The 13,949-nt window shown below is 36.3% G+C and overlaps 1 protein-coding gene across 3 annotated transcripts in view; it reads left to right on the top strand.

Annotated features, from left to right (window-relative positions):
- Nucleotides 1–13,949, top strand: part of LOC139691252 (tetratricopeptide repeat protein 39A-like) — a 48,645-nt gene that overhangs the window by 20,910 nt on the left and 13,786 nt on the right. For 2 of the 3 annotated variants that reach the window (XM_071589002.1, XM_071589001.1), the window contains exons 5-7: nt 3,276–3,351; nt 8,493–8,625; nt 12,233–12,365. In XM_071589002.1, coding sequence (XP_071445103.1) covers nt 3,276–3,351; nt 8,493–8,625; nt 12,233–12,365 — 342 coding nt within the window. The remainder of the gene's footprint in view (nt 1–3,275; nt 3,352–8,492; nt 8,626–12,232; nt 12,366–13,949) is intronic. The other variant, XM_071589003.1, reaches the window with a different exon arrangement.

Here is a 13,949-nt window from a genome sequence, read left to right as displayed (position 1 = left end):
GAAAAGGTTTGCAATAGGTTGAAAAAGCCCTGGCAGAAGGTTAATATTGATACAATCATGATGTCTTTTTGAAAATGTGAAATTAGCAATATTTTAGATGGAAGCGAAAATGACATTGTGCATGAGGGAAGTGATAATGCCACTGAAAATAACTTTGTAAATGAGTTAGCAGTAGTGATGATGAATTTCTGTCATTCTACAATGAATAAGCATTAATGAAGTAGCTTTTTTTTAAATGTAAAATTTCCATTTTCTTGAAAAAAAGTGTTAACATTAAAGTAATTTGATTCTTTTGTCTGATCCATTTTTTGTCTGATCATTTTTTGCTAATTCCAGCCTGAAAAATCATAGCGCATCTAATGGGCCGGGTAAGGTGCACCTTATTTTAGTGTTGGATGTCAGGTTTTGCTTTGTTAGGAGGAGGAAGTAAATGTATCGTTGTGTAGGATATGCCCATCCAAAACTTAAAGTTTTAATTCATTAAGACTACCAAGTAAAAAAAGTTCAACTCCCAAGAAATTTGATGATTAAAAAATTCCTGTAATAGGAAATGAAAAGTGTTGCCTTCGTATTTGTCTCTTAAAAAAAATTAGTATGCCTGTGATACATGCACAAAGTGCAGTTCTATGGAATAAATAAAAATGGAGTAATTACAACATATGTGGCAAGATATTATCTGTAAGTGTTAAAATCAAGTGAGATCTTATGTATTACCTTTACTTTTTGCTGGTTTAAATATGTTCGATTGCTTATTTTATTATCCTAGGTAGATCTTTACTGGTGAATATTTTGAGAAAAAAGGGGGAATTTATACAGGGGCATAGAGTATCAGTATTCAAGCAGTATGCAATTAGATACTAATATCTAGAAATGGCATTCATGCAATTGAAATTTCACAGTTTAAATGTGCATGATTCATCTTTGATCATATGCTTAACCTTTTGTTAACTGTGGCAAGATTTACCAGTAAAACCTTAGCAAATATCTTATATGGTTTTTATTTATATTAAAATGATACATGGTAACCTCAAGCCACTGCTAGGATGTGTCAGGGGATTATTAAACACCATATTGCTGTGATACAAAATACTCTAACCCCCTAGGGCAGTTAGACGACATTATTCTGATCTATTGCCATTCGTGGGAAGTATCTGTAAACTAGTGGCGACAGTGGAGGCAGATTGAGTGTACTCTGTAAACCCTGCCTGCATCCATCCCCTGCGATGGACTGAATCATTTGCTACTTCTTGTTCTCTGAATTAATATTCCACGAAACTTAAAATCTTCACCTGCCACACACTGGTTAAATTTCCTATTGCATTTGTCCTCACTCTTGAGTATCCCATGTTTGTGAACTATTGTTTTCTCATTTTAAGTTCACGATCCTGAAAACGATTGTGCACTTAGATAACAGTAAATGTATTAGTGACTGTGAATCTGATTTTTGTGAGCTATCCAGCTACCACTTCTGTGAGCTACCACTTCAGGAAAAACTTTTGTAAATGGGGAGTAAAATGCTGCAAATGGCATATTATGGCTCTAGCAATGGCTTATATATGGTACCCTACAAGCCACCGCTAGGGTCTGTAGCAGGAGTAATTAAATACCACACTACTTTTGACCCAAAATACTTTTACTCTCCAGCATGGTTGCATAACGTCATTCTGATTCTTTATCGTTCATGGAAAAATAGTATCTTAAATCCATCTGTTCTACAAAATCTTTCTAATTTTATTTACATGATCTCTCTTAACATTTTGCGACTGAAGTAGTAATATTTTCAGCATCATCGTTAAAGAGACTTCCTTCCAATTGATGGGAGAGATATATACTGTAGTCTAATCTTCATTCCGTGAGTGATTCTGAACCTAGCTCCGCTAATAATTGTGATATATTACTCAATTTTTCATGACAGCATTTTACAAATCTGCTCCTTCACACTGAATGCGATGGACTAATTCGAAAATCAATCAAAATTTTTGAGAATCCTGAAACTTTAAATTCCATAATTTTTGCCATGGAATCTGCACAGGTGTGCACCTGTCTTGATAGAAGAGAATTTTTTTTGCCAAATGAGGACATTTTTTCTTGATTTCTTTACTTGACTAGTGCAATTATCAAGCATAATACTATCCATTTATCATATGTCCTTTTTGCAGGTAATTGATGTAAATGATTCCACATTCATCCCAAAAAATTGTGGCCTTTGCCATTTCAGCTAATTTCACCATCTGTGCCAAGTTGCTTTTAAAAACCAATTGTTTCAACTTCATTTTCTCCTGGAGTGTGGTAGTGCATCCATGTTTTGTCCACGGTTATGTGTTGATGCAGAAATTCATCAGGATTGACACAGAAAAGGGCTCTGATTTGACCACAGAATTACATTTATTCTCTAATAAGAGCAAATGTGGCACCCATCTTGCCAAGATTTTTTTCATAACCAATTTTTTGTGCAAAATTGAAAACACTGTACCTTGTGAAATGCCTATGGCCTTAACTATTTTGTGAACTCTGATTCATTGATGCGTCTAAACTAAATTGTGAATTTTGTCAAAGTCTGGAGGAAGTCAGTTCCACTGGACTTTCCAAATGATGTTCATCATTTGTAGGCATATTGCCACGTTTAAACTCATTTAATAAATTGTAAAAGAGTCACAAGCACAGGAGCAGATGTGCCATGAACTTCATCCGACTTGGCTTAGGTCTTTTTCATTGTTAAGCCTTTTAAATAGAAGTGTTTAATCACTGCATGAGACTCATAATATTCGATTTTTTTTAAATAACATAAGTTTGTAGCTTTAATTTAAAATGAAAATGAAACCACATAATGCATATGGCTGAAACTTAAACAGCAGTGTGGTAATGACGCTAACTAAAAGCAAACCTTTTCTAACACTACAAGTGCCATCTTATGGATTATCTAAAGAATTGTTGTATGACCCATGTTCTGACCAAAGGTCAAAGGTGTGGCCTGGAAAATACTGCCCCACTGACCTGAGACACTTCCTGCATAATATTGTAAAATGTATCTGATAAGAAATCCAAAAACTGTTAACATTTTTTGAGCTTTCAGCATTGAGCTGTATAAACTTTTAACGTAGGCTACTGTGATGATTTGTGAAATGTCTGCCTTGTTCACATATTTGCATTTATTGTTTCACTCACTTAAAAATTCATTAGATGCTTGTAGGCCCTTTGGCTAGTTTATTAAACCATGAAACAACTTTTGTGAAGCCAGTTTGTTCTCCACAACCTTATTCATTATTCTGTTTTAGGGCAAATAGCAGTATGTACCATTCATTAGGGAGCTGCGTATTTAAGTTTCTGGAGGCTTTATTAACATTTGAACAGGTGAGTGTTGTTTATCCCAAATATATTGTCTTTTGATGTATGACAAAGATATATTTTCCATTGTCATCTTGCAGTAGTTCTTTAACTCATTTTGAGCCTTGTCTTAGATTACACTTTTGGCTTTTTTAATGGAATCACATAAAGGAAATCGGTGTTGTATAATGAAAAATATTTTAGGAATTATTTACTATGATACACATGCACTGTGTTCTGCAAATATTTTGTCACCCATCAAAAGTGACTTGTTTACCTACCTTTGGTTCATTATCGATATGCTAAGGAACAGCTTTATTGGTTGGTTTTATTATTATATAGTTGCAACTGAAACTGAATTGAATAATAATTGCAGGTTTTATCATTAATGGAATTGGTTAAAATTTATTCATTTTCATCAAGTATGAGTTTTATATATGCCGTACAGAATTAATTTTTCATATTTTCAAATGGTGTTCAAGTCAGAATTTCTCTGTGTATTCTCTGGATAAAATAAATAAGATTTGGAAAAATATTTTCCCATGGACAATGCCATTGATGCAGTGGAAGGGTTTGAATGTTCAGTTGACCCCCTGGAGATGTAATTAGAGAGAATCATTTATAATTGCTCCTGGTAAGGTCACCGATGCCACTTATTTCAAAGGGTAAGAGTCAAACAAAAATAATCCTTTCAGCATCTGTTCCTCAGTGAGGCAGCTATACCAGGTGTACCAGTATGAAATTTGGATATTTTTCCAAAATTATTTTTTTCAGAAGAATAAAAAAAAGAGCTTTGTTCAAAGTATGCTCCGTTGCTAGTTCAACATTTTTCCCATCTTTCGTGCAGTTGGTGGAAACCACACCAGTAAAAGTCTTTCCCTTTTGCCACGAACCGGTTTTGCCATATGTGATGGAGCATTGCCTTGAAGAAAAATGACCAAGTGTTGCCTCTTATGGTATTCTGATCTTTTTTCAAGCAACGAATGGTTCAAATCGAAAAATTGTTGTTGCTAGCATTCAGTATTAATCATTTCACTAGGTTTTTAATTGCTCCTAATGGAGCAGAGCACTGTCTTTTTGCCAAAGCGTTTCATTCTTGCGATCGATGTGGATGGTGCGCTTGGGTCTGCCCATGATTTTTTGTGCTTGTGATTTTCAAATAAATCCACTTTTCATCCCCAGTAATGATACAAATAAAAAACGATTACGTTTTGTATGGTGCGAGCAAAATTTCAAATGTGTTTTTGCACCTCTCCATCTGCCTGTCATTCAACTCTTGTGGTACTCATCTGCTGGTCTTCTGAATCTTTCCCATCTCTTGTAGGAGATTGAGAACAGCTTTTTGACTAACACTAAATGGCTCTGCAAGTTGTTTTTGTGTTTGTGAATCAACTTTGTTCAACAATGCTTTCAATTCCTCATCTTCATACCTTTTTGGCAGTTTTCCGTGTTCCTTGTGTGCAACATCAAAGTCATCCCTTTTGAATTGCCAAAACCATGTACACACACGATGAAACGTGTTCACCATAAGCTTCTTGAAGTAATTGGTATGATTCAGCAGCACTTTTCTTCAAATGGAAACAAAAAATCAAATGCTGTCCGCAAATACTCTTTGTTTGGTATAGCTTTCAGCATATTGAACAAAGCAATACAACATTATTCAAACACTTTCAATTTATCACCCATGTGATACTTGTTGATAGCATGACAAAATGGCATAAGTGCCAAATCTGTGTACCATAAACTGCATTGGTGCACCATCTAGTGATTAAGTGATGGTGTCATATTGAAAGCAATATTGTGGAAGTCAAAAGGAAACGATCTCAGTTATCATTCCCATGATAAATATGGATGAACACAAATGGAAAATGAATCTTGGCAATGATGGACTTAGGCAGGATGTCATGCCTGGCAGTGGGGAGATGAGGTCTTTTTGGTCACCATTTCATTAATTCCTTTCATAATTAAGCTGAAATGAGAAGGAAGGAAAACTTGGAAAAGGGCCAAAATGGTTCACATAGGTGCGTGGATTATTGAGAAGATGATGATGAGGAATGTTGTAGTCGTAGATTTAGGGGAGGCGACCGACAGCTGTGGCCATTTGTGCCATTAAGGATGGATGGGAATGGAGGAAGGGTGGAGAGAAACCCAGTTTCAGCACTAACCTAATATTATCAAAAGGCGCCTAGGTATCAACAGCTTAACATCACATCCGACCGATGGCATGCTCACTTAATGTGCTCTCTGTAAATCACCTCGTCTAGGGATTGGGATACCACTGAAAAATATCTGCTGTCTCTTGGAGTTGAACCTGGGCCCTCCGGGTCGAAAGCCAGTACGCTAGCCACTGTGTCATTTCAATCCCTATAAAATTGTTAGAAGCTAAAACAAATCAAGAGAGAATGGAAGGAGGAAGTATAGATAGATTTGCAATAGGTGAGATGAAGGGACAGGGGAGATTATTGGAGTGATAGATACAGAGTAATAGATAGTGGATGGGGAGAATAGTAAACGTGGAGTGGCCGTAATATGATTAGAAAACAGGGGAGAAGAGTAGTGAAGATAGGGCAGGTGAGTTATAGAATTTAATTGGTAGATTTACTTATAAAAGTGGACATTACCCATAGAGTAATGGTAATCCAAGTGTGCACACTGAATAGTAGTCACCAGGACAAAAAAATAACTAGTCTCTAAAAGAAATAATTTTCCAATACACATAAGAAATAATCTCCTCATGAACTCGGTCTACAGGCACTCAGCCTTTATTAGGATAAGAGTGTCTTAAAAGCATAGCAAATAGTTGCCTTTAATACAATAATTGTTGACAAAATAATAAAAGGAACTTAGTGTTGCAAAAAAAAGGTTGAGGGATGTGGTATAAGTGATTCTAAGAGGGACATTATCAGGGAAGGGTTGTTCAACACATACAGAGAGTGGAGGGTAGGGGGTGGTTAGATGAGAAATACGCAAAGGGTGGAGTCAGTAGGAGAGAGGGAGTTTCACTGTTTGCTGTGGAAACAGGATTCTAAGGAGAGGACAGTGGTTTATAAAAATATTGTAATTTAAAAGAACATTCATATTCAATTTTACAATTTTAAGTTGCTCTAGAATATGAAGTCTGTGGCCCTCATTTTCCTAGTGTGGGATCTCAGGATTAAATTTACATGAGTGGGATGATTGTAGTAGATGCTTAGCTAGGAGTGATGTTTCATTTAAAGTCCTCCAACATCTTTCATTTTCTTTTATTCTAGTCTTGAAACTTCTTCCGGTCTGGCCTATGTAGCACACATCACAGGAATCACACTTCACTTTGTAATTACCACATTGTAAGAGGGGTTTTAGTTTGTCTTTGTTGCAGCAAAGGATTTTCCCCAGAGTTGCGGATTATGAAATGATATATTAAACTTTCTTTTACTACATTTTGGGCAATCTGATTGGAAAGATCCCCTACAAACAATGAACGACATCACTTTGTGGGCTTTTCTTGTGTGGGAGTAAGGGAGCATATCTTTGTTATAGCTTTAAATTGTAATTTTTTCTTTAAGAGATTGGTGACAATGTTTATATTATAGCCATTGGATACTGCTTTAATTTTATGATAGCCAGCTCATGGTTGAAATTTTTTATAGTTAGGGTTAAATTAACAAGTCGGTGTATCATTGAATGGAAGACAGACAGTTTCTGGTCCATAGGGTGGCAGGAATCGGCTGGGATGATCTCATTACCGTAACATGTTTTCCTGAATATGCCCAAAACTATGTTTGTCATCCATGATAGATATGGGAGGTCAAGAAAGTTCAACTCTTTCCCGGATTCGATTTCCATGGTGAACTAAATTTTGGAGTGTTGAGCATTTGAAAGATTGAGTAAACCATCTAGTTGTCTTATACTCCCAGTTCAGTAGCAGATAATATCATCCATATAGCGATACCAGTAGAAAATATTAGTTGGGATTCAATAGCCGGAGTTAAATAATTGTGATTCTAAATTGTCCATAAATATTTTGCTAATAGTGGGGACAGAGGAGATTCCATTGCTAAGCTGTCTGTTTGATGATAGAACACATTATTGAATAAAATAAAAACCAGAATTAATTTTTATTCAATAATGTATTCTATATGAATTCATCAGATCATGCAAACAAAGCAGCTGAAAGGTGTTTTGGGACCACCTCCAACTGAGATGATGACATGAGAAATGAGGGAGCAGAATATGGATTTAGCATATTCAGGTATGGGTAAAGAGAACTGCATTTATGTCCTCCTAAATAGTGAAAGCTTGAGGAACATGTTAAGAACTGAATAATTAATCACCGAAAGAACAGGATTACCATTTCAATGAAACTGATTTTAACTGAAGTAAGAAAATTAGTGATAGATATTGTTATAAAAACAGCTGAATTTTTAGGACGATGTCATGGTGTGAGAAATTCATAAATAGAAAATGTCTGTGCATGCATACCAGATCTACAATTGTACATAAACAGCTTGAACTTGAACACAAAAGAAAGATCATTTGGCACCAACTTATGATGTCATACGGATGGGAAGAATGAAATGACTGTTGATTTCTAGTGTTGGTGATTGGTTGAAAAAGTCCTGGCAGAAAGTTAAAAGTGAGACTATCATAATGTCTTTTTAAAAAATGTGAAATAAGCAATGTGCTAGATGGAAGTGAAGATTATATCATGAATGAGGAAAGTGACAACCCCCATGGAAAAAGCTGTGGAAATGGCTAAGCAGCCATGGTGATGAATTTCTGCGATTCTGCAATGAATAAAAATTGATGAAGCTGCTAATTTTCAAGTGTATCAATTGAATTTTCATAGGGTGTAGTGTTTATATTAAAATACTTAGATCCTTTTCTGTCTTATCCAAGATTTTTTCATTAATTTTAGCCTAAAAAATCACAGTGTGTCTTATGGGTCAGGAAATATGGCATGTGCGATGCCAGTTTTTGTTCTCAAAATGGGATTTTATTCCTTCATGCATGTGAATTACCGTACACTTCAAGTTACACACTTCATTATCCTTTATTTAATACAGTGGTGTAATGGCACTGGAATGTAAACAAAGGCAGGCATATGACATAACACGCATTTATTGTTTAATTATAATATTTAATGCTCCTAGACATACATCCTATACATTCTTTTCTTACTATTTCAGAGGCATATTGAGGTGGCATCTGAAGCTCTCAAACAGTGCATGGCTGTCTGTAACAGGCACAGGCGGAAGACAACATTAACTAACTCACTTGGAAAAATGGTGAAGAGGACAAATTATGACAATTACTCCCCAGGTATACCATTTGAAGTTAGCGAGAATAGAATCACAGTTTGTACAAGAATTGAAGCCATATTAAAACTAATGATGTTCTTCTTCCTCATCATTAATTCAGAAGTGGGATGCCAGTGAGGCATGTAATACTTGATTTCACCCTGTTTATGAACTGGTATGCCCCCTGGTGCCTGACATGGCATATATAAGTGAAGTGTGCCAGGAGTCAGAAATATTTCAAAAATTTTTGTAGTTTTATTGAATTCTGTTATAAGCATATGGTGTAATTAAACATGCTTCATGCTTGAGGTTAAATTTTGAATTCATGCTCAAAATTATTCAAGAGAAGCCATCCTTCAAAATCCTCATTTCAAATTTTCTAGTTCACGAGGGTAGTCCCAGAAGTACCTGACCCAACAAAAAAAACAAAAATTTTGGAAAAAAATGTATTTATTTAAAACATCACCTCCTTTCAGCTGTATACACTTCCCAGTGATGTTCAAGAAGTAAGATGCCCTTTTTATATTAAGAACTGGCTTTCTCCTCAAATCAACAATTAACTGCTGGCATCACTTCCTCACGGTTAAAAAATCTTTGACCACCAAGCCATTTTTTCAAGTTTGCATACAGGAAATAATCCAAGGGGGTTAAATCTGGCGAATAGGGGGCATGAGGTACCAATTTTAAAATTTCATTCATGAATTTTAGCCATTGCAATAATGGATTTGTGAGTTGGTACATAGTCTTGATGAAACAACCCTTTCTTCTTAGCCAAATGCGGCTGCTTTTGCTTGATTTCTTTGCTCAAACGCTGCAATAAGTTTGCGTAATACTCGCTGTTGAGAGTTTTTCCTTTTTTAAGATAGTCAATGAAAATTATCCCACACACATCCCAAAAAACCGACGCCATGACCTTGCCTGGAGATGAAACGGTCTTCACCTTCTTTGGAGAGGGTTCTCCCTTTTGAAGCCATTGTTTTTATTGTTGTTTTGTCTGGGGTGTGAACAAATGGACCCATGTTTCATCCATGGTTATGAAACTGCACAAAAATTCTGCTTTGTTGCTGTGAAACTTTGCTAAACATTCAATTGAAACATCTTCACGACACTGGTTTTGCTCGAGTGTGAGCAAACTTGGCACCCATCTTGCACACAGCTTTCTTATGTCAAAATTTTCAGTTAATATGCGATGCACCGCACTTTTTGAAATGCCTACTATGTCTGCTAGCTCGTGCACTTTGTTGGTGATCATCCAGTATCACTTTGTGGATTTTCTTCACACTTTCTGGAGTCGTCACCTCATTTGGTCAACCAATGTGATGCTTGTCTTGACACTTTGTACGGCCTCTTTTGAACTCTGCTACTCAATACTTTACTGTTGTAAAGAAGGAGCAGACTCACCCAGAGTTGAATCCAGTTCAGCTTCTATATTGGTCGGGCCTAGGCCTTTCTAATAAAAATATTGTATCACATAATGATGACCAATTTTCTCCACTTTCACAAATTAATTGAAAACGTTCACTATCAATGGCTGCCAAACAAATACTAAACAATGTAGTGTCTTCAAACTTGAAACATACAAAGTGTGATCAAAAAAAGACAGGACTGATGTTTATTTCAATGGATACAGCGTAATTGAATTTGTCGCCCTCAAAGTGCATGCCTTGGCTTTCAGCACACCTTTGCCAACGTTTCTTCCAGATCTCAAACCCTGCCTGGTAAGCCACCTTAGGGATCCTTTTCAGGTCTGCCGTACAATTAGTTTCAATGCCCAAAATGGTCGAATATGCGCCCTTTCAAGGTTGATTTTAACTTTGGAAACAAAAAAAAGTCTGATGGAGCCACATCTGGAGTGTAGGGTGGCTGTGGAATCATGGAAGTTCCGGTTATAGCAAAAACTGTTCATCAGTCAGCACCTGCAGGATGAATTTTGGTGTGACATGCTTCATGCCCGAAATGCCTGTCATAATTGTCTGACAGAATCCAAAACTAATGTGCACTTCCTCAGCTATCTCCCTAATAGTTAAACGGCAATTTGCCGGCAAATCATTCACCAATCTCACATGGCTGGGGTTTGTCGAAGTAGAGGGCCACTTCGCTTGTCAGTTCGCAAATTTTCATTTGTGAAGGTTCTGCCTATTTTAAAATGAATGTACCGCTCAAATCCTTGGCTTCGAATCATAGCTTCATTAGCAAAGGCTTGCTGAATCATTCCAAATATCTCCATAGCACTTTTGCCAAGTTAGAAACAAAATTTCACGCACACACACTGTTCCTCTAGCTCCCTCATGTTGCCATTGCGTGTGGCAACGAACTGTTGAATATTTTTCCGATGTATCTCGATCCCTACTTGAGGTGCTTTGTGGAGGGCACTTTGAGTGAGTACGCTGTCCGTCGGATGGGACGTTAAACTGCAGACCCCTTGGCACCTTTCGTAAAGAGTAGGCTAATGCCGACGCCGGGTTTCTCTCCACCCTTCACCCTTTCCTGTCCATCCTCTTTGGCGCAAATGACCTCAGCTGTCGGTCGCCTCCCCTAAAACAACAACAACAAACGAGTAGGTTAAGACACATACCACTGCTGCTGCATAGTGACTCCACGTAAACAAACACAATGCCTCTCGTTTTATTTGTCAGATGTGTCGCTAGATGGCGCACTGTGTCATGTTTCGATCCGTTGAACGGTTTGCGTAGAATAAAATCTGTCCTGTCTTTTTTTTATCACACCTTGTATGCTTTATAGATGGCATACTTTCTAATACAGTGATATTTTTTAAACAACTACCGCCATCTCTAGTTCAGGCCAGGTACTAATGGGACCACCCTTGTATTATGTAAGATAAAATTGAATACAACCCATTACCCTAATGCCAAAAATCTGCATTTTGCTCTCTAGATCCACTCTGACCACATAGTGTGGCGTGATTCTGCCTCTCTGTTGTAGCTATTGAGTTATGCAGCAGCATTATCTATGTATTTGAGTTGAGAGTTGATGATTTCCATTGTAGGATAATTTGTACTAATGCTGTAGTTAAGCAAATTTTTGCCTCTATATTTACTTTTAATTGGTGAGTATATCATTTTTGCTCATTCCTCACAATGACTCACTATGATGTCTTAAACTGGTATTAAATTTGCATGTAAATGAAAATTCACAATAATTAACTGCACCTATGTAATTGAAAGTATAAAATCTGATCATTTATAAACTCTTACAGAGAGTAATGAAAAGTTTAAGAATGGTATTTACATCAGTATGTATTTACACTGTTCCCACATTTGATAACTGAAATACCTTTATGTTCATGCATGAAAATACTTCTCTATGAGGAGAAAAAAGCTTAAATTCACAGCCTGGAGTGATACAATTTCTAGGAGTTACACAATTATGATACACTTGTATATGCATAATGGTGCATAATTCTGTCTCAATGATATGCTAATATTTCCATTAAGTTGACATTGTGATTATCTTAAGGAAATGGATAAAGTGAGTAAAGATACTTTAATCTTTTAATGTACTTTTCATGGTTCCATTTATTTTTTGAGGTTTCCTTCAGTGGTTTGTAATTGATGAACAGAATTAAATCTTAGGGTTTTATACTAGACATGATAATTGTCTATTTCCAGTGGAAATCCATGCAGAGCTGTGCTATGCTGAATCTTTACTACTCAAATCTATGCTGACATTTATAGAAGATGAAACATTAGTCAGTTTCATTAAAGCTGGTCTGAAGATTCGCTCATGTTATGGTTCATATAAGTAAGTATTCGCTTAAGATTCATTTGTTATGAACTAAGAAATTATCAAATTTTAATATTTATACTTTTTGAGAGCCAAATCTCTAATACATACAGTTTCTGTGAGATTTAGGTACACCTATTTCACCCTGCATGATAAATTTCCTGCAGTGTTCCTGGGATTATGCTCAATACCCTACTTATGAAAATCTCAAACAGGTTTTCAGTACTTTCTTAGGCGGTATAATTACTGTGTATAGCTATTTATAAAAATTTTTCATGCACGGAGTGCTTCAAGGCTTTGGCTCTGCATTCATTGATTTTTTAATGTGTCGGTCCATCATATACAAACAGCTTCTTTATTTTAATTTTTCTTAATATGAGGGTGATCTAAAAAATCCCTAGCCTGATGGTGAAAATGACAATTTATGCCTTCAAAATAGTTTTATTTGTTGATATAATTGCCTTTAATATGAATGCATTTCATCCAGCTGTATTCCAATGCCATAATCCCATCTCTGTAGCGTTCTTCCATAATTACTGCAAAGTAATCATGTACCACCACAATTGCTTCTTAATTGGATAAAATATGTTGACCAGCAAGGAAATCTTTTGAGTTTTCATGAGGGGTAGAAATTTGGAGGGAGCCAAATCTGGGGAATAGAGCAGATGTTCCAGCACTTCATATTGTAAATCCCATGATTTTCCCTATCACTAAGACACTTTTGTTGGTTGGTGCATTGTCCTAATGGAAATAACTTTTTTTCCTCTGCGCCACAAATTTTTGTGTTTAGTTTGAAGGTTAGAATAGCACTCCCCAGTAATTGTTTTATCTTTACCAGGAAAGTCAAACAACAGAATTCCTTTCGCATCCAAAAAAATGCCATGACCTTCCCCACTGATGGTACCTTCTTTGGAGCAGAAAACTGGCCTCTATCCACTACATGTGTTGTTGTTTTAATTCTGGTATATATATTGTGCAATTTTTGGATGGTTTCCGGTATGGTTGGACTTTTTGGGCATCCTTCATATGGGTAATCTTGGAGGCTTTCACGGCAATGTTTAAACTTGCCACCCATTTCTTCTATGCGTAAATTGAAAGGAGTCCCCGTATGCATTAACAATCCTCAAATGAATGCAGTTGGCTTTAAACCTTCTTTGCAAAGAATTTTAATAACCCTATATGATACTCTTATTTTTTTCATTTTGAACGACACATGCACCATAACTGATCTAAATGGCTACCTTCAGTGAACTGCTGGATAGAATGGCTTGCAATTTCGCATGGCATGTACTAACAGTTGTGCACACACAAGAAAAAAATGTGATACCATCAATGGGAAAGGACGAGAACTCTTTAGACGCCCCTCATTAAAAATAAAAATTTTTCATGGTGTCAATTGTGATGAAAAAATACCATGTTAGCATTTTGCTGATCATGTGGGGGCTATTCAAGAAGTCTAGCTGAAAATCCAGTGGAGGTTGTAACAATTCAAACTTCAATTAAAAAAATTTTCATCATGGAATCTACACAGGTTTACACCCATCTTGATGAGAGGAGAATAATTTTTTTGTTAAGTGAGAATGTTTTTTCTTGATTTCTTGG

Source organism: Hetaerina americana, unplaced genomic scaffold (assembly GCF_022747635.1).
Source record: "Hetaerina americana unplaced genomic scaffold, ioHetAmer1.1.p SCAF_31, whole genome shotgun sequence".
In the NCBI taxonomy this organism is placed as follows: Eukaryota; Metazoa; Arthropoda; class Insecta; order Odonata; family Calopterygidae; genus Hetaerina; species Hetaerina americana.
The sequence above is the reverse complement of the archived record's forward strand: the minus strand, read 5'-3'. Positions and strand labels throughout refer to the sequence as shown.